General features: G+C 37.0%; 2 protein-coding genes across 6 annotated transcripts in view; both read left to right on the plus strand.

Moving 5' to 3' along the window:
* Positions 1–26,588, plus strand: part of LOC131438760 (G-protein coupled receptor dmsr-1) — a 475,110-nt gene that overhangs the window by 405,634 nt on the left and 42,888 nt on the right. The gene's annotated exons all lie outside the window — the stretch shown is intronic.
* LOC131438759 (DNA ligase 1) lies at positions 12,916–26,521 on the plus strand. Of its 4 annotated transcripts, none has more exons than XM_058609004.1 (4): positions 12,916–13,032; positions 23,011–23,155; positions 23,448–25,120; positions 25,788–26,521. In XM_058609004.1, exon 3 carries the CDS (start codon positions 23,674–23,676, stop codon positions 25,054–25,056), a length of 1,383 nt encoding a protein of 460 aa, XP_058464987.1. In that variant the 5' UTR covers positions 12,916–13,032; positions 23,011–23,155; positions 23,448–23,673; the 3' UTR covers positions 25,057–25,120; positions 25,788–26,521. The 4 variants fall into 4 exon arrangements, with proteins under 4 accessions (XP_058464987.1, XP_058464986.1, XP_058464983.1 ...); XM_058609003.1 differs by having other exon boundaries at positions 23,011–23,134; XM_058609000.1 differs by having other exon boundaries at positions 23,011–25,120.

Genomic DNA, 26,588 nt, shown 5'->3' on the forward strand with positions numbered 1-26,588 from the left:
TCTTATATGAGTTGTTGTTTAAGGCGCGTACCACGTGTTCGTTTTACTCGGAGTCAGAGTCGCCCGCGTGTAGGTTCTGAAACGAAAACGGTATTAAAGTGCAATCAATAATTAAAGTTTCGCATTTGTTGGTCTTCGAATGCCTGTATTTGTTGAAAAACTCAAAATTATAATGATTTTTTATTGTCACTCTTAAAGTGACATTCATAAATGAGTGCGTTCAGTGCCGTTATCCGTACTAGTAGTCGCAACTTTTTAAAATGAAAAAGGTCCAAAGTGCAAACGACAGATTCTCTTTGTTTACTTACTCTTACAATACATTCCTGTATTTTCCACCAATTTCTTAACTACAGATCGAATTTTCGATTTCCTTAACATACCAACTCAAGAGATAAATGGTTAAAATTTAGTAGTTAAATCATCACAAGTGTCACAGGAAAAGAGTAGTGTCAGTGGGGCGAGGAAATGATCAGGATTTATCTTGCTATATAATGTGATCAATTAATTACTTAAAATATTATCAATTGTTTAATGCTCTGGGTAGCCGGCTACCGGGAATTCGTACCAATTTTATCTCGTTTTGTATTAATGTGTGCTCCCTACTAGAATACGAAATTTCTTCCGAAACTCGTAAAACTTCGGACAGCCGACTGTCGGGAGGTTCGCTATCAATTCATACATTTAATTTATTGTGTTCTTATTTTTGCAATAGACTGCCGTAATACTGGGAAGATATCACTTGATCATCCTTAATCGAACAACAACGCCGAACGCGATACGAAGTAATGTTAATATCTACTCTCTAACCAAAACAAAAAATATACCAAATGAATTCTCCTCCTAGTCTAAACTATATTTACATCCGTCCTAGGTGAGCACGGCCGCAAAACAATATCTGCACGGTTATAAACTTCACGCACGCGTCTTAAACTTAGCGTTTAACTCGGAGAAAAAAAGATCAAACGTTCCCCGAATAATCGACGGAGTTTAGTCTAGCTCGATTTTTGTAAGGATAAATATAAAAATATTCAGTTCGCTTTCACATCTCATCCAAGTCAGTCGATAAAACAAAGCCGCTTACGTTCGGGACGGAAGAAACCAAGTGCAGTATTGTGTAGTGAACAATAGAACGAGTGAACCAAACGAACAAAAGTTACCGTCGCTACGAAAGAATACAATTATTGTTGACTTCAGGCAGTGCAAAATTTGACCTTCGATACGAGAACTTGAAGATTTGCTTAAAGAGCAAATGCATATTGATATTAAACGTGTGCATCTACTCCAATGCAATAAGACAAATAATGTTGTTTACATCCAGTTTTATAACGAGTTGAATGCAATTCAATTCGCAAAAGACAATTATAATGCGCACTATGTGGAGCACGAAAACATTAAATACAACATTCCAGTATATATGGAAGATAGTGCTATAGAAGTGCATGTGTTTGATCTTCCCTCAAGCGCTATCGATCCTTATATTCGCAAAACTATGTCCCAGTACGGAGAGAATCTCTCCATCGGAAAAGAAAAGTGGAAGTACTTTTTCCCTGGTATTCTTAATGGCGTACGTTTGTTACGTATGCGCTTGACGAGACCTATACCTTCTTATGTGATTCTCGGTCAGAATACAGAAATCCCGTGCAAATCATTTGTTACCTATGACAACCAGATGGCCACATGTCAATTTTGTCAAAAAGCTGTTCACTATGGTAAGCCATGTGAAAAAATGGACAAGAAGACGTCTGCACCAAAGGACAACAGCGCTCCCTCCACACCTACCTAAAAAAAACAGTACATTGGAGACAGCCATCAACAGCTATGAAGCTTGCTCTTCTACGAAACCAGTTGTTCCATATGCAGTACAAAGTACGCCAGCTACAGCTAACAACGTACACAACCTCCAGACAAATATAAGCAATAACGATCGTTCCACCAACAACAGTGACACCGAACCAATGGACGGGAGCGTGAATAGCGAACCACTGCTCCCCCCTTATTCGCTGGATAGCAATGGAAACGTCTCTCCGCCGATAAAGAAGATGACAACGAGATTAAGCAACAAAAAAAACTACAAGGATCAGCCCCATGGGGTTGTTCGAGCCATTGATGTGAAACAAGGCAACCAAAATTTCTAATGATCTACAATAAAACAGTTCAATCAATCGTCACACTTTTGAATCCGCAATTGCACGAGAGTCTGCCTAGATTGATCTTGATTAGGAATCAACACCGAACATTGTTTGTTTTATAGCCGACGAAATTACACCAATATCCCAAATGTATGCAATTATATCTTTGTACATACTTGCGATACGATTTTGATATTTAAGCTTCTCTTCGCCAAGCTTGTGTTCAAGTTTTGTATGCAAGCAGTTGTTTTCATAACGTTAAGTTTCTCTACCATTCTGCGCTTAACTTTTCCTCATTATCAATCGAGTTCACCTTATATAAATTACAAATTATCTTAAGCACTCAAAATTTACCGTGGGGTAGTTGTCAATTTCTCAGGCGAAACGACATAACATGGAATTTCATCCGAGCTTGCATGACACAAGATCAGAGCATACCAATTAAAACATCAAATCGTTTTATGGCACTTTTTGTCTTGCTGTCTACCAACAACCTACCCCTAGAATGCTACGCGTAGGACTGAAACGTTAACTAAAATTTCGCTTCTATTTATAAATTCGCGTGCTTCCAACAGTTTCGCTTTTGCGATGTTTTTCCTTTGATATATCATTTACCCCTTCAAAACCGTCGTCTATGGCAGGGAAATCCGGTATACCGCTAAAAATCGCAGACAAAATACGACACTGCTCGCTACTAATCAAAATTTCAATCATTTTTAATTGAAAATACGTGGCTTGATACATTCAAATCGAATCTTAGAAATATTTCCAATCAAATAATGAAATAATATTAATAATTGATACAAAATATACTGAGCTGTAAGTGTTTAAAACATATCTACGAGTATTGTTCCTTGAATAATTTCTTTTTTTGCCTATCTCATATAAAAAGGTAATGCAATCACTTCAAAACCGACTAGTAAAAACTAAACCGGCGAAACGAAAAACGTAAAAAAAATTCTAAATTGGTCTCAAAACTACACAAATCGATAGTCATTATCAGTAGGCAACTAAACAATCCGATTCCGGCTATCCTGGTTCCCGGTATCCGGTTTCGGAAGCACCGGAAATAGTGGTCATATATACCAAAATTGATCTCACTCACTTTTCTTAGCGATGGTTTGACCGATTTCCACAAACTTAGATTCAAATTATGGTCCTACCAAAAATTACTGCATATTTTCGGATACAAGCATTTAAATCGTCATTTAGGGTGCGAGGGCAAAATTGTATAAAATCTTCAAAATTTGAATAAAAACTAGTAGAGTTTGTACGTCATGTTAGTTGGAGGCCGTACGAACCGACTTAGATTATACCGGTTCTCGGGTTCCATATAATAGTGAACCCTCTTCATTTTTTAAAGGATGATCTATGCGAGCAAAGCACTGTTTCATTCTGTATTTTATACTAGTTAATGCACAAGCAATCCCCTGGTTTCTTTCAAAAATCGAAGAGAAAAATGTTGAATAGAATACCACAATATTATACATGAGAAAGGCATCATTACATCACTAGGTGGATTAAAACAGGTTTTTTTGTAATACGGCCACGTTAAGCCAAATAGCGATTGAGCCAAAATAAGTTTTATAAATAAAAATAATTAAAAAAAAATATTGTAAATAAAAAAAATATCTCTAAGGAACGATCTCACCAGTATTCTGCTTCTCCTATTCGCATTGCTGTAAACAACGTAAGATGACAACTCACTACTGACTACTGAAAACATAAAATACAATAAACACTAGCAGATGTGTTTGCTGTAGACCAATTTTAAATCTTCAGTTTGTATCACACGATTGATTTGTAAATTTTCACACATTCCATATAAATCTGATAACACAGAAAATGATATGTAGATGGCCCTTCGATCAGTTGATGTCATTTGATTTTTGGCAGCAAATTCACATCGTTGACGTCGTATAATTTTGAGCGGTAAATTCACAGTTTCCGTCACTGGAATATTTTTCATTTTCGTGAATCAGCAATGTTCAATAACAACACTTTTCACTAAACAACACACACTTGCCACAGCTGCACTACCACTCAAAATAACTGTTTTGATCAATTACTTTACTAGAAGCAAAGACATCATATTAACAAGATATCCAGCTCTCACATTTCCCGAACAAATCGTTGGCAACATCCTTTTTTGCGAACATGGTGCCCTCAGGCGAGTCCGCATCGAATCTCGTACATAGAAGCAGGGGAGAGAAATGTCAAATTCGTGCGCGCCAAAATAGCAGCACTGCGCACCCATACAATTGACATGATATGTTGAATGTGATGCCGTGCGATGGCGTTGTTGAACTGAAGATTGATTTCGCTCGAAGCTGTCAGGGTCTGCTAGAAGGTACCTGATGCACATTGGAATTAGACTTTTTTTTGAGAGCAACACCCAGACATCGCATCGAACTCCCAGTGATGCCAGCTCTCTTCATTGCGACCAGTAGTGATATACAACAGCAAAACGTAACAATTCGAGGAAACATAGTTCAAGAAGCATACTTAAAAAGTAACTATTATGTTTCAGAGAAATCCAGTAGACCATTCTTTTAATTTCTAATGATGTTTCCGATGCACCTGCTTCTTGATGATCCAGTGCTTTTTAGTGGACCGTACGATCGGGAGGATCAAAGTCCTTCGACACAAAGCTAACCTTATTAGCTTTGTACCAGTCGAAATCATTTTTCGAGTAATGGCACGAGGGTAATTCCGATCAGAATTGCGTAGAACCATTGTGTGACCTTAGAAATGAAATTAAAGACTGTTGGAGGCATTCCTGACTGATGATCGTGTTTCGGTTGTTTCAAATACTGTTCCGCTTTCTCGATGTGTAAATTACTTGCCAAATCATGTAGTTTTTTTTTTAAATTTTGAACTCCTTCTGCTCTCTAACCTCTTCTGGGATATCAAACTTATGATGATCATAAAATAAAACAGTAGTCTTTGAAGCTGCCGGAAGTGTGCTTTCGCGTACGTCTCGTCAAACATAATGAGACAATGTGGTTTTGTCGACATCTGGGTGTAGAGCTTACGTGCACGATATTCTGCCCTCCGTATCCTGCCGTAATGAACGCGAACTGTCTTTTGAACTTTGTACGTGTGTTGTTCAAGTGTTCCATTTCACTATCCATTGCTTCATCTATGTTCCATTTCACTATCCATGCCTAACGATGAAATGACTTAAAACACGAGATACCGTGGATTGTAAATATTTTGAAGATGGCACGATGAGAGAGATCCTCATATTCAAGGTCTTCTAGTAGCTCTAATTTTCTTTTCAAATATCTCGTTTTTTTAGCTCTCGTTCAACCAAAAGTTCGGCTAAAAGGGAGTGATTGACATGAAGCAACCTGTTCTTTGAGTATTTTTCAACATTTGAAAGTTCACGCGGAACTTTTTTCTCTACTTTCAAATTTCAAAAATGGCACCTTGAGCTTCTACCGTACTTTTCGGTTGCCTCAGATTCCACGGACTATTTTACACTGAATTAGTTCACTTTACTGAAATTCAGAAAAACTTTTGGTTGTTTGAGCTATTCCTAACTAGCAACAAAACTAAATCGATTTTATTCCCTGTTAAATTGTCGATATGTCGAATTTTTTTTTTCGTGAAACTTCTCGTGTACTGAGTCTAAAAATGTCATTCTCCTGTTCAAAATTTGACGAAAATGACAAAGACCCAGTTCCGCTTGCGTATGATGAAATTTAATTCGAACAACAACGCAACATTTAGTAGTAATTCAGTTTAATTTCATACATTTGTTTAATTATTTTAATTCACGAATACACGTTTTTACTGAACCACAGTTAAGTTTCAGTTTTAAGGGTTTCGAACGCAAATGAGAGGGTACAAAAGATGATGTCGTAGCAGTTAGAGGGAATCGTTTATGGTACAGATTGTATATTTTACGACCCCAATTGTTAACTCTTTTATTCGGAATTTGTTGACCTGTTGTCCCGGGTTGGCGGTTCAATGCATAGGACGCTGGTCTTACAAGCCAGATGTCGTATGTTCGAGCCCCGACCTGGAAGGATTCTTAGTGTCAGTAGAATCCATAGTACTAGCCATGCAATGATTCTGTACACTAAGAATCGGCTGCGAAGTCTGTTGAAACAGAAAGGCCAAATTCCACCAAAGGAATATAATGCCAAGACTTTGCTTTGACCTGAAAAAGGCTGACTTCGTCCCTTCGGTATCCAATGAAACACTGGCATGAGTTCGGAACAGATTTGTTCCTAAAATTAGTGGACAGGCACTTTTAAACAAAGTTATCCTCGATGGCTTTCTGTGAGACCATGCAAAGTTTTAGTGCCGCAGATCCGTTTGCATTTTACATACCTAATGTTATGAATCGGCAACTAGATTCTCACATGACAAATGGCAAATTATATTATAAATCTTTTAATTTGAATTGTGACTGTGAAAATCTTTCCAGACGTCTATGAAAAAACGACGCAATTTTTATTCTAGCGTTCGAAGTTCCGGAACAGATCTAGCCTATGCCGATTTGGTCAACAATCAACCAGCAAGACCTGTGTATCAGAAAAATTTACTGAGTAGTTCTAAGAAATTTGCTGTACTTTAGATATTCATCACTCTGTAATTCCGGAAACGATAGTTGGATCCTTTCTTTATAAAAAAGACAAAAAGGATATTACATTTTTTTATATTTTATCATTACCGAACAATTTTCCAAGTCTGTATTTGGTTTAACATTGATTAAAAAATAAACTGTTGACCATGACCAGAACTGAAAACTAAAAAGCCGTAATGCATGAAATTGACAAAAATGTGTAAAAATATTTTTCAAATATAATAATTTTTCGGAATATTACAATTTACACAAAATAAAATTCAGAAGATTTTGCAGTGAAAATAGGTTAAACAGTACAAAAAAAAAACATTCCAAAATTAATATTATGGAAAGAATTGTCAACTACTTACTTGTTAAATCCTTAGAAAACGAGTTCCACTTGCTGATAGATAGCCTTACCTTACCATGAACTCAGTATGATTCTATTTCCAACGGATATTCCACAGACACCAACATTTTCACCGGTGAAACCTTCAACCAATCGACAAACAACATGCACATGATCACTGACTTCATTAATTTAGCCCTTATTTTCTTTCACCTACGCTTTCTGCAACCTTTTTTTTCAATAAACACCTTCTGAGATTTGCATCACATTCACCAACTAAAGTCATTCTTCATCAACTTGATACAATAACAGCTGATTCCCACTCAATGAACACTCCTACGAATTAGGTTTTGCACGAACATAACATAACCTCACAAAAATGAACAAAATGACTCAACTTTGACAGCTATCAGTGGTTTGTTTATGTGTTCATTGCGTTCATTCTAATTTGAATACGTGGTAATAGATATGTAAACAAACCACTAATAGCTGTCAAAAGGTGAACTTGATTCATCGGCAGTTCATTGGTGGTTCATTCGAGTGGTCATCGTGCAAAACCTAATGATGAATGACCAGCGGTGGCCGCTGATCGATGAACTATAAAATGAACTTGCTTCACAATCTTCCGATTGCTAGATCGACACTGGAGCACACAAAATGGCTACCGCCGCTATCACGCTTACGCTTACTTTTCCAGCTTTTCAACCACATACTTCTGATCAGAAGTCACATTTTTCGAATATACACAAATTCCGCATACGTGATACTTTCAATTCTCAGAATCTGTTTCCACGTTTATCACTCAACTCTTTGCACGAAATGATATCCGAAACTTTCGACTTTCAAACAGAATAGTGATATCAAAGAAAATCTTATTAATCACATCACAATAATCGAAAGAGAGAGTGATTAAAGAGAAACTTGCTTATACGCCCTTTTGAAAAATTAACCAAGATATTGAAGTTTGTTTTTTTCTGACGAAAGTAAATAGAATAAATAATGTAGAAATATGCTTTTTTAGATCTATCGTCTTCACTTTCAAGAGTTATAAAGCAGTATTCAACTTTGCTCGTGAATGTTATGAAGAGTGCGGAAAAGACGAAACCTATACCACAGACTAACAGACAGGACACTCAAATTAGATTCTTCAATCATTTTAACGGTCATTTTGAATATTTCTTTATTTGAGACAGTACTCACATGTGTCATGATGGCGCCACGTTACCCTATCAAAACATCCTGTCTGTCATCTAGACTGTGTTTATTTTTTTCATTTACCAACAGAGTTGCCATTCATACAGAATTACCTGTAATGTTTTGATTCGTATACGTCCATGCGAATTTCATGCAGGATACAGATTTAATACATATTGCCAAAACTATATACATAATTGTGCCTACTTCTCATCCTCCAACGCAATACAAAATCGAACCCGTGTTGTTACAATATTTACTCGCTTCTGATCTGCCGCCACTTAATTTCGGGTGAAAACTACCAACACAGTAAAAAATAGTCTAGATGAACAACGTTGAATCAAATAAATGGTTCCAACATCGCGAAAAAGTTAAATATATTATCAATGTAATCCAATAATTTATTGTGACGATTCATTTTCAAATATTTTGATGAAATCAGGCATCCCTGCAAGCAGCTGATCGGTGTTGACAAACGAGGGGAATCCAACTAGTAAAAAAACTTGTACATAACACAAGGGGTGTACAGATAGTAAATAGTTCGCGCAGTACAATATAGGTGGAACTAGTGCAACACGAAAAATTATTTTTATAAGAATTTACTCATACTGTCATGTCTGTTAGTCTGTGGTTATAACGTATGTATTGACTAACATAACAGTAGAAAACGGACCTAAATGACAAAATTTAAAAGGTCCTTAAACAAATAAAAAAAATAGTAACAGTAGAAAGCATAGAATCTTAATATTTCTTTATCGAATAAAAATCTGAATGTACTGAATGATCGATAATACCTTAGTCTTATATTACCCGTTTAATTGTATTCAACTCGTTGTTATTTTCACACAAACTTAATGGATAAACTCATGTCATTTTTATATGTAATTTTAGCTCACGATATAACATCACCGAACCCACTGTTAATTTCTCACTCCATCGCCATACGAAACAGTAGCGCGAAATAAATATAGACAATGATGAAAAGTTTATGGAATTCACTTGATACTTTTTCTAATTTCGGTTATTTCGGCAAGAATTTTAAATAATTTTGTGTTGCCCTTTCAAATTCTTTGTGAAAATCTGCTTCAAACACTATTTTACAGTTCTAAAATTATCCCCGTGAAACGTAACTGCGATCGTTTATACATTTCAAAAACCCATTACGTCTCGGCAAAACAAATATTCAAAATTCTAAGAATTCTTAGTTGTGATAAATTTAATTGCGAATTTACTTTTACATAAAATGTTGGGTTTTGTAGCGTATGAAATAAAATTATTTATTTACTCATATATTAAATTTAAAAACTTGAATATATATTTTAGGTGTACTTCAATTATGAACGTGATTTATATATTGCTTCCGAAGGAGGAAAAGTAATATTGGTTCCAGGAGCTATTCCTGTTTACGAGTATGTTCCGAATTTGAGCATCACAGAAAACAACGGGAGCGGGTCATATCGCCGAAAGCCATTTCACCGAAAGTAATTTCGCCGAATGCCATTTCGCCGAAAGTCGTTTCGCCGAAAGAGTCATTTCGCCGAAAGGGTCATCTCGCCGAAAGGGTCATCTCGCCGAAAGGGTCATTTCACCGTAAGAGTCATATCTCCTGCATGTTATGTCTCCTGTATAACTAATGTGGCGCAGCCACATAACCGAAGCCAAGAGTCGGCCGCCGACCCGCCGTCGGAAGCGGCGGCCTCTTGCATACAAACCTGTAACCGCCTCGTTTGCCCGGTCTACGCAAAGCTAGGTTTCATTGTTTTGGTTAGGTCCGAACGAGCGGTAGCGAGGTCGGACAGCACATGAACCAAAGCGAGCCGCATTATTATTTTTTCATTTTCACTCAATAAACGGAAAATACCACATACATTTGCCTAGTAGATACACCTATGCAAATGCTTTGATGCTTACTAGCTAATAGTCAACAAGTTTTTCTGGGAACTACTCTCTGAGGTTCATGAATCAATCTTTATTCAAGAGTACAACAATCAATCATTATTCAAGAAGTACAATGGTAGGTTACAAGGGTGGCAAAAACTCGCTCATAAGATTTGATTTTTTCTATTCATCAGCTCACCACATGATTTACGATGCAATCCGAAAAATGATGGTAAAGATGAGAATCATCGCTGATTTAAACAAACACACTCACCTATACAGAGCACCGCTGACATCAAATCAGGCCCGTGCGCAGGAATCATCCATGGGGGGGGTTTCAAGGGGAGAGGTGGGTGTCCAAAAAACGAAAAGATGCCACAATATTGACAATGTAAAACGAATTCTGACAGGCTCGTGCGCAAAAATCATTTAAGGGGGTGGGGGGGGGGGGCAATTTTGTCGAACATTTTTTTAGCGAAAACGATAAAAGAAATAGTTCCCCTGCATGTGAGTATTGGGCTTTACTCTAGAGAAAAGATGCGCGTTATTGAGAGCGGTGGTAGTCGGTATTTCGGGCACGCACTATACAAATGCGTAACATCGATGACTCCATTTCCAGTAACACTTGACAGAAAGTGGGAAAGGCGCCAAAATTTGAAAAAGCAAGTTGCGTCATCTACAATATTGAAACTGTAAAAAAACGTAGTATGAATTGTCAAGTTATTTGTACTTTAATATAATAAGTACTCCATTGTTCATGAAACTTAATTTTAAAAAAATTCTTCATGGGGGGGGTTAAAACCCCCAAACCCCCCCCCCCCCCTGCGCACGGGCCTGCATCAAATTATGATGGTATTGATGGTTCTCAGTTTTGATTTCATAGCATTTAACTCTCATTCCTAGTTTTAAAAAGTGAGTACTGAGTTTGGCATCACTGTACCGAGCTGCACCGGTGAGTGTATTCTTAAACCATAGAGCTGCCAACACAACCCAGATTTTCGGTTTGGTTTTGCTGGTACTCAAAACGAACACGAGCATTAATGTACGAAAACAAATGTCGAACCGTAGTGTGATGTATACCATAGACGATTGAATTTCATGTCTCGAGCTAAACACAACTGGCTACTGAAACGAATGCGTTCTCCAGCATGCGAGAACATATCTTGAGAAATGGATTGAAATGGCATCGATTCGAACATTGGCCGCCCATGGCAACTCTGGTGGGTGGGGAATACAAGCGAGACAGTTTCATAAGAATCTGATTCAATGTGTTGATGTACAAACACATCAAATCACAACTCACAAATCGTCTCTCAGTGGGTTCTAATATTTGATGAGCAGTCAGCGCTCATCTGCTGATTGCTTGACACTACGATGTTGAGACGATGTTTTCTCTATACAAATGGTTACCCAGTTACTCAACTCGTTCAGCGATGCTTTTGAAACCGATTTGCAGGTGAGTTGAACTCGGTGATGATAAAGTACTGAGTTGATTATTGCCAGCCCTGGTAGGTTACCAAAACGGGCGTTAACGCTATCATCTTTCGTTTGTCTTTAATTTAAATCAATTCTAATAACGATTTCAGGACGATATCAGGATTCGGCGAAATGACCCTTTCGGCGAAATGGCTTTCGGCGAAATGGCATTCGGCGAAGTGACCCATTCGGCGAAATGCATTCGGCGAAATAACCCTTTCGGCGAAATGACTTTCGGCGAAACGGCTTTCGGCGAAATGACCCTGATCCGAAAACAACTATGAGATGTTTGTGTTTATAAGATGTAATTTATAAATCCACTTAATTTGAATGTCACATTTGATTTCCTTGTCGGTGTTTCTTGATCCATCCCACTGAGAAAGTGGTTAGATCTTGTTGGGCATTGTGCGTTTAATAAACGACATACTGAACGAGATACACGTTCAGTTTCTTGGAACGGTTTGTTGTTGTTTTCTTTCTTGCAAATATTGTGTGAAAGTTGAGTGTTTTTTTTTCATATAACAAGAAAATGTGTTTTTTTACGCAAAATATAAGTTTTCAACTGTGTTTATATTAATATATGGGTAGTAAGAAACTTCCCAAATTTTTCCAATAAACCCAACACCTAATATTGAAAATGGCTCAACATTGGACTTCTGTCTGCCGGATTTGTTGAACTATAAAATGGCTCAATGGTCTGTTTCAAAATCTGCAAATGAAAGCCCCGTGCCGACCTCCCGTTGGCGATTAATTGGTCATTCATCGAACCAACGGAGGACTTCAGTTGAATATTTTTTTCTTAGAGAGATGTTACTTAATTAACGAAACAATAAATTTAAATGAATTTGAACTTTATTTAATAAAATTTCAATAATCAAATTCCTTGGATATTGTTTTAGTTTTGATAACATTTCTTGAATTTATTTATTTACTATGATCGTTTGATTCAACGTTTGATGTATCCTTTGGTTTCTTTTGGCTTCATCTCTGATTATAACACGGTCTCTAGATATGAAGTATATCCGCCTATCACTTGATATCAGCTCTAATGTGAACACTCTAGAAGGCTGTGAACCTTATTGCGAATAATTCCAACTTTTAGTAGAAATTTGACATTCGACAATCTAGGTGAATTTCTTCACAAAATCTACAATCAAATCACATTGTTACCTATTTTTATCAGTGTAGCCACATGTGAGCTTTTATAGGTAAAAGCCGATTTAAAAAAATCGGTATTTGAGATTAAGCGTGTGCTGGAATGGATTTGTATCGTTTTTATCGTTTTCTAGATTATTTTATTTACCTCTCGGCAGAGCACATGTGTAAGGTTCTTCGTTGTGGCTTAGCGCTGCGATATTAATTTGCTTGTGTTCCGGAGAGCTGGAAAGTTATATTATCCCTTTGGTGATAAGTATCATATAAATATACTGGTGAGTTTCCTTAAGTTATTACAAATTCGCTGTTATTTTCCGAAATCGGGTTTGCATTCGCAAACAAGCAAAGTTCCCTTAATTTTAGTGTAGGGTTACCATCTTACCGTTGGTAAGAACGTTTTAGAATACCTGGCAAAAAAGATAATTAAAACAGATATGATTAATTTTTACGACGTGTAATAACAACGAACACTGATGCCTCATGTTAACTTTCATTAGATTTTTATATTTATCAATTCAATCAATGATATCGAAGTGACAACCTTTTTGTGTATGCTTTTCATGAACTGAGCTGATTCTCACCTATGTGCTGACACGGCGCTTTGGTCGGAAGCAGTATTCTTCCGTTCTTTCTGTGAACCTATTCATAATTTTTCGGTTCAGTTTTGATATCACCGGAGAGCTTTGGTTGCGTGCCGAGAATACGTATGGAAGTAAACCACGTCCGTGCACGGTACTGAACCGCTTCGGATGTGAGATAACCTTCAGTTCTACAATATGTAGCAGATACCGAGATTATGACCGTAGTACCATCGATTTCAGAAGATATACTGAAATGAAATTTACTAATTCATAAACGAATGAATACTACATTATCAAATCAAACTACTATTAAATAAAATCTAGTCCCGAATCCATTCGTACCTATACTGTCAACATTAGAGATGGGCAATTCGCTCCTGAGCTGTTCCAGTGAATCGAATCATTGAAGTGAGCTGACAGCTCACAGCTCTTTTCAAAAGAACCGCAGCTCATCAGCTCACCCATTTGCTACCCAGTTCACTGCATTATGCCGAAGGGAACACGCTACGAGCTGATCGGATCTTCGGCTCTTTAAGAGATTCAATTTAGTCGACATCAATTAAAGATAAAGTAATTCGCATTGCATTCATTGCAAATCAATGATTCAATTTCGATCATGCATATGAAAGAAAACCGGTGTATAAGAAAAACGGTGCACAAAATTAACCTTAAGTTCAAACTAAAAGAGCTGATGAGCTGATACATCGAATCGATTCACTTTGGTGAGCTGATCGGTTCGGAGCTGTTCACCAAAATGAGCTGTTTTGCACGCCTCTAGTCAACATTACAAGGATAGGGGATGGCGGGGCAAATGTGCCATACTAAGTATTTTCGTGTAGGTAAAATAAATGAACGCTTGATTTTGAGAATTTATACATCTATTAGGTACTTTCAGGAGTACCCTTGATAGTCCAAAAATCCTTACTGATAAAAAACGGCTATCTACATGTAATTTTCTGAGGCGTGTTGAGCAGCTCAATATTTTCTGCTCATGAATGTTTATTCTATGTGAAAATAATGGGGATGGTACACTTACCCCTCTGACAGTCTTGCCCCACCTTCCGCTTTAATTTAATTTGTTTTTTGTGACTTTATAATCATCAAAAAGTTTTTTAAAGTATGGGAAATTATTTTAAAGTACACAAATGTTATGGAAACATAAATGATTTTATATATAATAATATAAATTCATCAATTCTTACGTGTGGAGATATTTCACTCGACGTACATGAGAAGAACACTACGGATGGTGAACCCGAAATGGCACATTTATTGGCGGAGAATTGGAGATAATTAGAATTAGCTGTTGCGATGTTTATTTTATTCAAACAATGCGACCGTCCCACGACAAAAGTGCCTAACTGCAAATGATAGTTTCTCTCTGTTTACTTTTTCTTTCACGATTTACCGAACTGATTTTATATTTGACGCTTTACTCTTCGCAAAACTTTCAAGGTAAAACTACAATCTTTCGATTTATATTGGAAACTTTAGAGAATTTGCAATAATGGCTTCGTAATAATCTAAAGAGAAAGTAAACAAAGAGAGGCTCTCATTTGCAGTTAGGCCCTTTTGTCGTGGGACTATCGAATGAATCGTTTCTGAATAAAATTCTACTAGAAATTATACCCACTTGCTTGGCGAACCTTTCTTGAAAGATATCAAGTTCCTGTGCAAACAACTGCATGTAAAAGTGATTATAGTGTTGATATGTTTGCTTTCGTCTTCGACTCATCAGTGCATAGCAGTTCAAATTGAACTGCTTTATGCAAAACTCGGCAGTTCAATTTGAACCGCTAAGCAGACGTAAAGTTTCTGCTATTTAGAGACGTAAAGTTTCTGCAGACGTAAAGTTTCTGCAATTCTGAGGAGTCAAAGACGAAACGTAAACATATCAAAATCGGTTATGTGCCCTAGCACAAAATTTGGCTAACCCCTGAATAATTATAGTGTTTCTGGCACATGTTTGTTCGGTTGGCGTTTTAACCTACCTGTCATATGGTCAACACACTAGAAGGGAAAAGGGAAATTCGTCAATTGATTGGTAGTATTATTTATCTACTACCGGATAGAATCAGTCTATGTTATCTCGTTCGTTGTATACGACAACTAATCCCAATCGTCTAATGAATCGAAAGCCCCCAGTTATAGATGACACTAATCAATTTTTTTTCCTTGCATGGTTTGTTAATGATTCAAAGCACTTGGATTGAGACATGCAGATGTGACGTGTCGACCTACTCAGTTTGTTCATTGATCTATCTCTACTATTATTATTTGTTTATTTAGCTTTAACCCTGAAGGCCATTGGCTCTGGAAATACATTTGATTTCATGATGATTTATTTGAAATGGAATTAAATATCCCAGTGTCTCGGATGAAGGATAGAATTAACATTTCGCTGACTGACTGACAGAATGTCCCGGATCAATAATGGTAGTTGGTACTGTTTCCGGAGCTCTACGCAATTGATGCGTACTTTCTCGACTGACAGTATCATTCCGCAGGTCGACACCGTGGCGGGTCAGTATTTGATATTAAGTGGGTGTGTTAGCTTTCTTCATATATTAACATCAATTAGCTAAAAAGTACTAGAAAATCGAACTACTTCATAGAAGATAAAGAAAATTGATCGATCTCATGAGCGCTTGTGGCATGACATTGTTTTCCGCCTATTCAATTACAATTAGGCCAACCTTATACAGCTCGTTTGCACGAAGAAAATTATTACTTTATTCTAATTCGAATCAACTTTTTATTTCGATAAAGCATTTCGATTTCTATTGATTTAAACCCTCAGGTGTTTTCTGCGTGTACAAGTGCGAAGACAGCGGATTTTGGGCACTTTCTTGCAGTATCTTGCTCGGCATCAATTCAGCACGTTTGCGTTGTATGATAAGTGGATCGAACGGTTCTCTACTGATAGACATATCCTATTTGAAAATTTCGAGAACGGAATTGAAGCATTTCAAACAGCAAACATAATGAAATGTGACAGAAGAATGAAGGAAGGCCAAACATACCTGCCAGCGTTGAAAATATGCTTTAGATCGTGAGTTTTTTTCCCTTTTCGTTGACCAGTAGCGGAAGGGTTGAAATTCCAACCGTGTAAATATGCATTAGATGGAGGGCGGTTGCTCTTCTCAGTTGATGTTTATACAGGAACTGAAAAGGCGACTATCGTATTAGCCCGTAGGAAAGTATGAAGAATTCATGCGTGTTACATGTAAGTTTCTGCGATGCAAGTGACAGCCTTTTACGGATGGACTCCATCCGAGTCAGTCATATTTTTCCGTTGGTATGAATTATGCTAACATCAAACGGAATCCTTTTTTGGTGATCATTTTCATTTAAAATATAAAAACATGATGATTCAAACTCAACATTACAACATTATGCATTGTAACAGTTTTTATGATTTTTTACATATCAGGGTTGTTACGGTTGCGCGGATTTTGCGATTTTCACGCGGTTTCTTCTAAGATTTTGATGCGATGGCGCGAATTTCAAAATAAATTTGTGAATCATTTTTTCCAAAAAAAAAGTTCTTTGCAAATTTTTAAAGCTTGTGAGTTTTATGAAACCCCAAACAAACGGGACAAACGTTTCAGCAATTGGTCGAGCTGGTTGAATTGGTGAATTTTCGCATTGATAAAACCAAAATTTACATGGAGGCGCAGGCACGTACCCATTACATACACACAGGGGGGCCAGAGGGGCCCTGGCCCCTCCCGAAATCAGAAACAGCAACAACCAAAATGTTTGATACGAATCGAACTGTGTTAAAAATAAATAAAATGGAAATTAAATACGGGGCAAAATAAACGACAATAATAATAAGAGACTTAATTGTTCTGGATGACTGAAAAGAGAATGTGCGCGAGCTTACCATAGTTGAGCAAGACTCTGCAAATTAGAAAGATATCCTGCCGCTGGATCTCGCACATACTTATTTCAGTGGTTGTATTCAATTGTGTTTCGTAAGTGTCTTTTGTTGTCATTCTATTTTATTTCCATTTCGTACTTTTGCTGATATGTTATTTTATTTCCTTATATATAAAAGTTAGTTGTTTGTGTTTTTATTCTTACCCGTGTTCCATTTTGTATCTAAGATTTCCTAAGAGTGTAAATTAAATTATTTTCCAATTTTTCAGCTTTCTTATTCATTCTCAGTCATCCATTTCCAAAAAAAAAAAGGATTAGTGTTTTTTAATAACATATTTGTAAGGTCGGTCATGATGGTTTGACGGAAAAGAACTGAGGACATGCGTTTATATTTAAATTATATTAACACTTGGGTCCCATAAGTATTACTACAGCATGTTCACATTTCGTTACCTTTGGTTGATCCTTGACAGTGTTACCATCCGCTCAGGCACTTTTGGGTATCTGGTGTACACTGACTCACAATTGAAATGCATCACTACCAATTTGATACAACGCACCCAAAGGCACGGTAAAATGTATATTGTACATACACACAGGCACACACACACATACACACATGCATACATACTTACATGTATTCCACAAGCAAGCATCACAACATTGAGTTTCATATTTCTATTCTAATAGATCCTAACTAAAATTTGTGTGCCAATAGTCATCTCATTAGTAGAGTCACCATGTTATTTTAGCAATCACTCGACTTTTAATAAATGAATTGTGATAAAATCGAATATAAAGTCTTTGCCTCGTCTCTAAGAAGCAATAACGCATAGCAGTAGTTCGGAAGTGGTTCAATACTGCTGTTTTAGCGAAGCAAAATGCTCCAAATTTCATGTTACTTCTGAAATTAATCTATCAAACAGAGATAACAGATCTCACTATAACTAATGGTTCTCGTATATGAAATGACTAATGGATTTGAGATGAATGGGGGTACCGTTACCCAATTTCTCTTCTCTTCTAATGGTCAATCGTTAGTCCTGAGTTGAAACGGTGGCCTTTATTACCATTCTTGCATGCACTTACTCTTACATTTTACTCACACATCATCTCACCCATCAGATCCCAAACGATACATCCTCACAATACAAACTGGATGAACATCATTTGACAGCTATCAGTGGTTTGCTTATTGGTTAAGTCATTATTATTTCGTTTTGTTCTACAATATTCTATCTCATTCCACAGTATTCCATGGTACACAAACCACCAATAAACGTCAAATATGGACTCGATTTACCGTTCATTTGTTGTCATCGTGTGAAACCCAATTGGTATACGTTCACTCAACTTAATTTCCACTTCACACTGGTAATAATGGTCGGTAGTATGAAAATAAAACATAAAAAAGAGTTCAGTTAAGGCCTACCGGCCTCTCCAACCCCGGATGTTGGAGCGTAATGCAATCAACATCTTATTCATTTAATTCAATTATGAAACTAAAAGCTGTAATGCGTATCTTTATCAAATTGTAACGCTAATTGATTGTATGTGATGATGTTTGCAATTACGTCAAGCCCACCAATGGGAGGGAAAAGATATCCTGCCGCTGGATCTCGCACATACTTATTTAGGACTAAAAAGGCAAGCGCAAGTGCACTTCGAGTACATGTTTGGCTGGATCCATTATTTTATGCCAGAGAAATTAATGATTACCTGACAATGGACTGAAGTCGTCGTAGCACGAGTGCTTGGAAGGGAATAGGTCGAAGAGATCATGATGCCGGTTTTCTGGGATTGTATACTTTTGCAGTACTAAATTAATTAAAGACTGAAATCGCTGTGAAAGGACCTTACACGAAGCACATGAACATCGCTACCCTAGCTAAAATCAACGGTTTAGTGCTCCAATTACTTGCCCATCCACTTTGCTCACTTGATTTGGCCTCCTCGAACTGTTGTCTGTGCCCAAACGTAAGTCATCTCTGAGAAATCGCTACTTCCGGAACCTGATACCGAAACTTGTATAGCTAAAGTATGTTTATATGGCCATCAACTAATATGACCTACAAATTAAGAAGATGCTTTCTGTTCTTCACGAATCGAAGTAAGAGATATATCTCGGACCACTTGTCAAAATCCATCACAAGTTTTGTGGATTTTTGTGCTCTAGAAATGAACATTTAGAAGGTCTTAAACATGTGAGATTGAAATGGCATGACGATAAACGTTAAGAAATGTAATACAACAACATTCTCTCGGCCACAGTCTCAAAATTTTATTTAAATACCTAATAATGATAGTTCTAGTGAAAAAGTTTAAGGTGTCTGTTAAAAATTCCGGTAAATGGCGCACCGGAAATTATCTACTTAAGCAATCTTCAGTAAGATTATTTTTTCATTCTGGGCCCCTTCCGAAACCAAATCCTGGGTACGGGCCTGTGGAGGCGGCTGTAGCAAATGTTTTTTTAGTAAACAAAACTTCGATTGTATGCTCGAGTTCTACAAATTGCAATTTCAGCAGAGCTGTTGTCAGGAATTACAAAAACTTCGATATAGGTGCTTGTGTTTCCCATCCTAATGTGAAAATGAGGAACATAACAAATGGAATGCTATGCTATGAATGATAATATGGTCACAAATTTTGTTTGTGAAAAATTTTCATTGTTGAAGTAAAATTTGCACGACAGGCTGACGAAGCGAAGTTGGACAAGAAAAGAAACGAAGAAGAAAATTCTCAAAGAAAGCAAGATGAGGACTAGAAAGACATTGAGTAAAACCCGACAAGCGAAGGCGATAAATTTAATTGAAACTCAAATTAATAAGATTAAATCAGATCACGCTTAAATTGGAAAAGCTTGCCGAGCAAGAAGATGTAGAAGCAAAAAATTATCTCCGCTGAAATCTGTTTAACTTCTTTCAAAATCACAAAATTCTAAGCAATTTTATTTGCACTGTTACATTTTCCGTACATCAGAAAGTCCATATTACAGGGTAAGTGACCGGGAAAAAACTCAGATTCGATGGAAAAATATGAGAACGAAATCCATGTCGAGTCAATGACATAAGCGGGAGAGTAGTTTCAAAATTGTGTTTTTTCTTTCATTTACCCTTTCAGTCATTTGCAGTTTTAGTGAAAATCCCATAGTATGCAGTGTCGATGTTCAACCGAAGCTGTAAGAATCGAAAATGACAGAAAAAGGTTTCACAATAACTTTTACCTGTTGGTGCTCGAATTAGTAGTAGTTTTGAATTCCAAAGAGATTCTGGGATGTAATTATTTCGATTAGTCATATTTTAGTCACTTTTTATAGCCAAGCGTCACAGATTTTCAATACATCGATGAAAGAATGAGAATTGAAATTCTTCTGATGCTCCCTGAAGACTTTAGTTTGGTTTGGTTTAGTCTTGTCATAGAGGAAAGAGTGACGTTGGCAATCATTCTCTCTCACTTTTTCAATGAGAAACGAAAATGCTTCGTCTCTCTTCGTTTCTTCTGGTGTCGGTCATTTACGAATGAGACAGTAAAATATTGACAATGTGTTGGATTGGATTCTTTCATATACTTTTTTTTAGACTATACTAGGCTGAAATAGTATTGAAATACAGTAGAGATGGTCAGTCTGCGAATGGTAAAAAAAACTAGTTCTCCTCGAAGAGTGAAGAACTGGATTTCTTTATTGAAGAATGATAGTTCTCTATTCTTCTCAATAGAAATGAAAGTAATCGAATTCTTTCAGTATGTATAAAAATAAAATGCATCTTTCGGAACGTTTGCTGGTTTTAGGAATCTTGGTAGAACACATGTAAAAAGCACTCGCTAGTATTGAATCTGTTTACTACATAATGTAATTTGTAGGTCTCATATTATTTTCGAAGAAACATACAAAGTTTCAGAAAAAACAAAAGGACGGATCAAAAGAACTAATTTTTTCGGTGCAACAATTAAGTTTTCAACGGTTCTTTGAAATGAACGGTTTTGCCCGGCTCTAGAACACACTCCTAATTTGAATAAGTTTTACGATGGACTGATTTTTCAGATAGCCTTAAAAAGACTGATTCAGTGATAGTCTTGCACAAGATTCTAAATAGTTCTAAAAATAATTATTTTTATTTTAATTGTAGGGCTATAAATTTAATTTTTCATTAGGATTTAAAATTCCTGATGATATTTCTGGCTACCTAAAAACACCACCAATAATCGAATTTGATGTGAAAGCTGCGCGTAAGAGTATTATTGCGAAAAAGCATGAAGTCTGAATAAAATGTGATGATTTTTCGAGAAAATTACAAGAGTTTTGCTGCTTCATTCCTTCGTGAAATGCAAGACTGATCACTTTCATCACCGTTGGCCAGATATGTTTCTTGTTTTAATTCTTTTGTTACATCGAGGTTGCTGGAAAAGTAACAGATAAAATAAAGATTGAATACATTGAGAAAATGTGGTTGAGATTCGCTAATTCGCTTGCCACCTTACACTTAACGGTTCAACATAAACAGCTAAGCAGACGCAAAATAATAAATTATTAATGCTATTTGCCAAATATTTTGTAAGGAGCATTATCTTTACGTCTGCTTATCGGTTCATGTTGAACCGTTCAGTAAACTTATAAACAAATAACCATATCTATGTATGGAACAGATTTAATATTCTTTGCATTGCCATTTTAAACTAAGTAGTTTGACATTTTGAACACTCATCATCTTATAGAGGGTAATTTTTTTGGTGGTATCTTTCTGGCAACACTGTTTCTGACAGATCACGCGTGAATCGTGTCTTGTGTCAAAGTCAAACTTGTCCAGTTTGGTCTATAATTTAATTATGAATCGTCGTTTGGTCTATAATTTATTCATGAATGGGCGCTGGTAAAGTTGGAGGAAGATCCATTTTTTTATCGAAAAATTGTGTTCAACGATGAAACTCATTTCTGGTTGAAAGTCTACAAGCAAAATAACCGTATCTGGAGTGCAGACCAACCAGAAGCATTGCAAGAGCATTATGTGCCGGTGGCATTATTCGTGAAATGCAAACCGATATGTTGGAGAGAGGGGACCTTGCACATGGGCCATCTAAAGCGGAGCCACGGCCAACATTTGCATGAAATCATTTTCAAACATTAAATTATATTGATAGTTCTATCGATTCCAATGAAGATTTCATCATTTTTTCTCAATTGTTTTTGTGTTTTTTTTAATCAAATCCTATACCTCTCAAAAATCACCTTTTAGTACTAGAGCCAAGTGTCGGATTCGAAAACAATTTACAGCTATCCATGGGACTATGAGGCCTTCTATTCAAACCTAAGTTTATTAAAATAAATCAAGTGGTCTTTAAGGAATCGAAACAAGCTTCGTTCTTCAAGTGTGAACATATTCTATACATCAATCTCAATCATGAGAGTTTTTTTTTCGGCTCTCTTCAGCCCATTGTGAGAACACATCTCATTCCGTAGCGTGAAATATTTCCATTCATACAGTGTTCGTTGTTTTTATGTCTGGCGGTGACGTCACACGAAATGTTGTGAGCATGAGCAGAACCACCACTACATTTAAATTTATGTTTATTGCCTTAGTCGTCTTATATCGTGTTTGATGCTGAAAAGAAAACTATTCGAATTGGAAAATAATGGCGAAATAGAAATAGACGGTTGTTAGAAAGAGAAATAAAGCTAATGGTAATTTCTGGATCGAAATAGATAGGATTTGCGAGTTGACGCTTTATTAGTCTATATGTCATTATTTTCTACCTCTTTATCACCGTATGATTTTTTCGTTCTCGTTTCAGCTGGCAACTCTGTTTTTTTTCTTTTATGTCGTTCGCTTCGCTTCCCGATTCCAACATGGCGGTCGAAAATTTCCGATAGTCTTGTGTTTTGTTTCCACGCCGTGCTAAATGAAAGTGGATTTGGGTGGGTAATTCAATGCTAATGGTAAAGAATTTTACGCAAGAAGCAAGATAAAGCTGAGTGCTACAAATTGTGACAGTTATTTGGTGCCGAGATATTGATTTTGATAGTAAATCGAGCCTGTACCGCAAACGCGTCTGTTTTCCCTCTTAGTGATTGGAAAAAGAAGAAGTCACGCGTAACTTTTTCAGGCAAAATTTGTTTGGTTTGGAAGAATAATCATTGAAAGAACTGGCGGCAGACGCGTTTAGTTACAGTTTTGAGGAATGGACAGTTACAATATGATGAATAACTCGTATGGGAATATTGTGTATAGCGGTCAAACAGGTGAAATTACGGAACTGCAAGTTGAACCACAGCCAGAACAGCAAGCCGAGTACATTGAAGAGGAGAGTATTTACCAGGAGTCTACAGAAGAGACCCATACTTCAATTGAAGTACTGAAAGAAAATCATTTCCAGGAGCGGGATAGCATAATAGCGAACAACGTTCAGGAGGAAAGTGTCATCGAGTCAGTGACATATCAAGCAAATTCACCTACGATGGAGCAATCTGATGAAAATAAGAATCACGATGGTGATGAAGAGATGCTTGAAACTCTTGACGACAAGCAACCCGATGAGCTAACTGAAACAGTAGAAGATCCGGAAAAGGAAGAGCCCAACGTTGACGAAAAAACGGATGAAGTAGAAGAGGAAAACCCGGACAACAGTATCAACGGAGGCGAAACAGAAAAGGACCATCCGGACGGAGAGTCATCAAAGGATCCAAAAGAAAACAAACTGTCTGGAGACGGAGCTAACCGAGTAAAAGTATTTCGCAAGGATGGTGAACCAGCTGATTTGGACGTCTGTCGCGTGTGTACATCGAAAGACGATCTGTCTGACATTTTTGAATTTGAATCTTCGGTGAGAATTTGCGATCTGATAATGAAAATCTGCACAGCAGTTCGTATAACGCAAAGAGATCACTTGCCGCATAAAATTTGCAAAGGCTGTGTTGAGAAAGTACGAATCGCGTACGATTTTAAAACAACATGCGAGAACACTGATAAGGAACTACGAAAAACGTTGAAACGAGCTTACAATAAGAGTCGAAGAACAACTGATTTCGTTATTGTCAACTGCCCAATGTCGGATGAGGAAGAAAACGAAGAGGAACCACAGGATGATGACGAATACAAAGTTTCCCAGTCGGAAGTAGAATCGGAACCGGTGACATCCGATGATAGTTTTGCCCCAGTAAGTAAAAAGAAGAAAACTCCTAGACGACGAGGTCGCAGGCCGAAGATAGAAATTAGTCCGCCATCTGCAACCGGTGTGAAGCGTCGACGAGGTAGGCAACCAGGCTTCAAGCTATCACCGGCTACCCCTGCGGCAGGAACTCCACGCCGAGGGCCTGGTCGTCCTCCTAAGGCTTCTAAATCTCCGGGATTAGCTAATGTTGTGTATATCGAGGCACCAGAAGCTAGCTCATCAGACAGTGATGATGACAAACCGATCAAACAACGCAAGACACACGATTGCACCAAGTGCGATGAAACTTTCAAGACCGGCGTCGAACTGAAGGAACATCTCCAGACTCACAAGGGTGATCTATTTCCGTGTACGAAGTGTGAAAAATCTTTCAAATCGAAAGTCTACCTATCGAATCACCTCGAGCGGCATGATCAGGATGAGAGAAAACGCGAGGAAAAAATCAAGGCAAAGGAACTCAAAAAACAACAACAACGGCAAAAGGAGCTACAGAAGCGCCAGAAGGAAATGGATGATCGCACCAAAAGACCGAAATTGTCAGTTTCATCCGGCGGAAGTGCGGAGAAAAAGAAAAAAGTGGAACCCGTCCCGGCCAACAGCGGGAGAGACCTTTTCAAATGTGTTGCCCCGGTCACTTCTACATACTGGAGCGACAGTTTTTCGGATTAGGCAGGAAACAGACGACCGAAAGTTTCCTCTTGTCAGTAGGTGTGGAGATGGTTGCGAGCGTGAGGTGAGTTCATTGTAATTCTAAATATTCTTTTGTATGTTATAATTTTTCATGTAAGATTCTGAGTTCAATGCAATCGTGCTTGAAATTTGAACATATCAATATATACCGTTCATCGTAATAAAAGTTTTAATCGATTGAACTAAGTTGAAAAAGCTGTAAGATTGTGCAATTAAAAAAAAGATACTTCTGAATGCTTAGTAACATCATAATTATTCACGTAATCAGAATCGGGTAATTTATTTGGTTTCAATGCTCTCTTTGTCGTCGGATTTGCTACCGAAAATATCTCCAAAATTTATGGTGGCTGCATAATATAAGAGTTCAATAATTTGATATAAATTTGCAGAAAAATGTACAATCTAAAAACATCATCTAATTAAATTTACTTTCTACGTTTCGTCTTCGACTCATCTATGCATAGCACCTTAAGTTGAACTGCTGAGGGACGTGGTAGTTCAACATGAACTGCTATGCACTGATGAGTCGAAGATGAAACGAAAAAAAAAATAAAACTAAATATTTATTTTAACACTTACAGTGATACAACATCAACTCATTTGTTAACGATTATTACAAGCGTTTGCTTAGCTCAGATTCTTACATTGACTCATCTAAATCTTAAATCTATTGATAATTTGAATAGTTTCTTTTTCTTGTTTCACTACAGGACGACTGCGAATGGAACAACTATGTATGCAGAGTGCCATTTAGATCGTCTGCGAGTCAAGGGTTGCACTTTAATTATTGTCTGTATTTTTATATGAGAACAGTGATATTCACGAGACAGATATGAAACAGAAAAACGGCTTGGACATTAGAAATCCGTATATTTGTGTGAACATAGCACTGCAGTAGCTTGTAAATAATGCTGATTTTTTAAACAGAATAAAAAAAATCAATGTTGGAAAAAATATTTTCAAAATCCTAGCATATAAGTGATATTATCAACAACAAAAAATTGTTCATTCATGAGGGCATTAATCGCAGTTACTTTAGAGCAAAAGAAAACAATCACTTCTTAGTTTTTGAGGCGCACAGCACATTCAATCTATGAATATGATTTCAATTGCAGATAGCTCGTATTATGCTTTTCACCGAGACCGACTACGAAAGCTTCACTAAACTATCAAAAGGGGTTTTTGACGTGCGAAACACGAGCCAGAACATTATGATAAAAGACTTTTTTCACTAATTTCCAAGTACTATCTCGATATCCACGATTAAGCATAGGTCTGTGCAATGTCCAGCTGAAAAGTTAAACGCGTTCACAGATAAACAAACAAGCAGAAGATCCATAGAATAAATCTTGTTTTATAATAGGATTAAAGGCCTCCAATTTGTGATTGTCAGCAGTTGGACTAATCATTGACAACCATATTCAATAAACGGAAATATAGTAAACTGGTTGTTTTTGTTGTTTGTTTTGAGAACATTTCTTGAAGTGAGATTTGATTCATAAAATATGTTC

This window comes from Malaya genurostris, chromosome 3 (genome assembly GCF_030247185.1).
Source record: "Malaya genurostris strain Urasoe2022 chromosome 3, Malgen_1.1, whole genome shotgun sequence".
NCBI classification, from domain to species: Eukaryota; Metazoa; Arthropoda; class Insecta; order Diptera; family Culicidae; genus Malaya; species Malaya genurostris.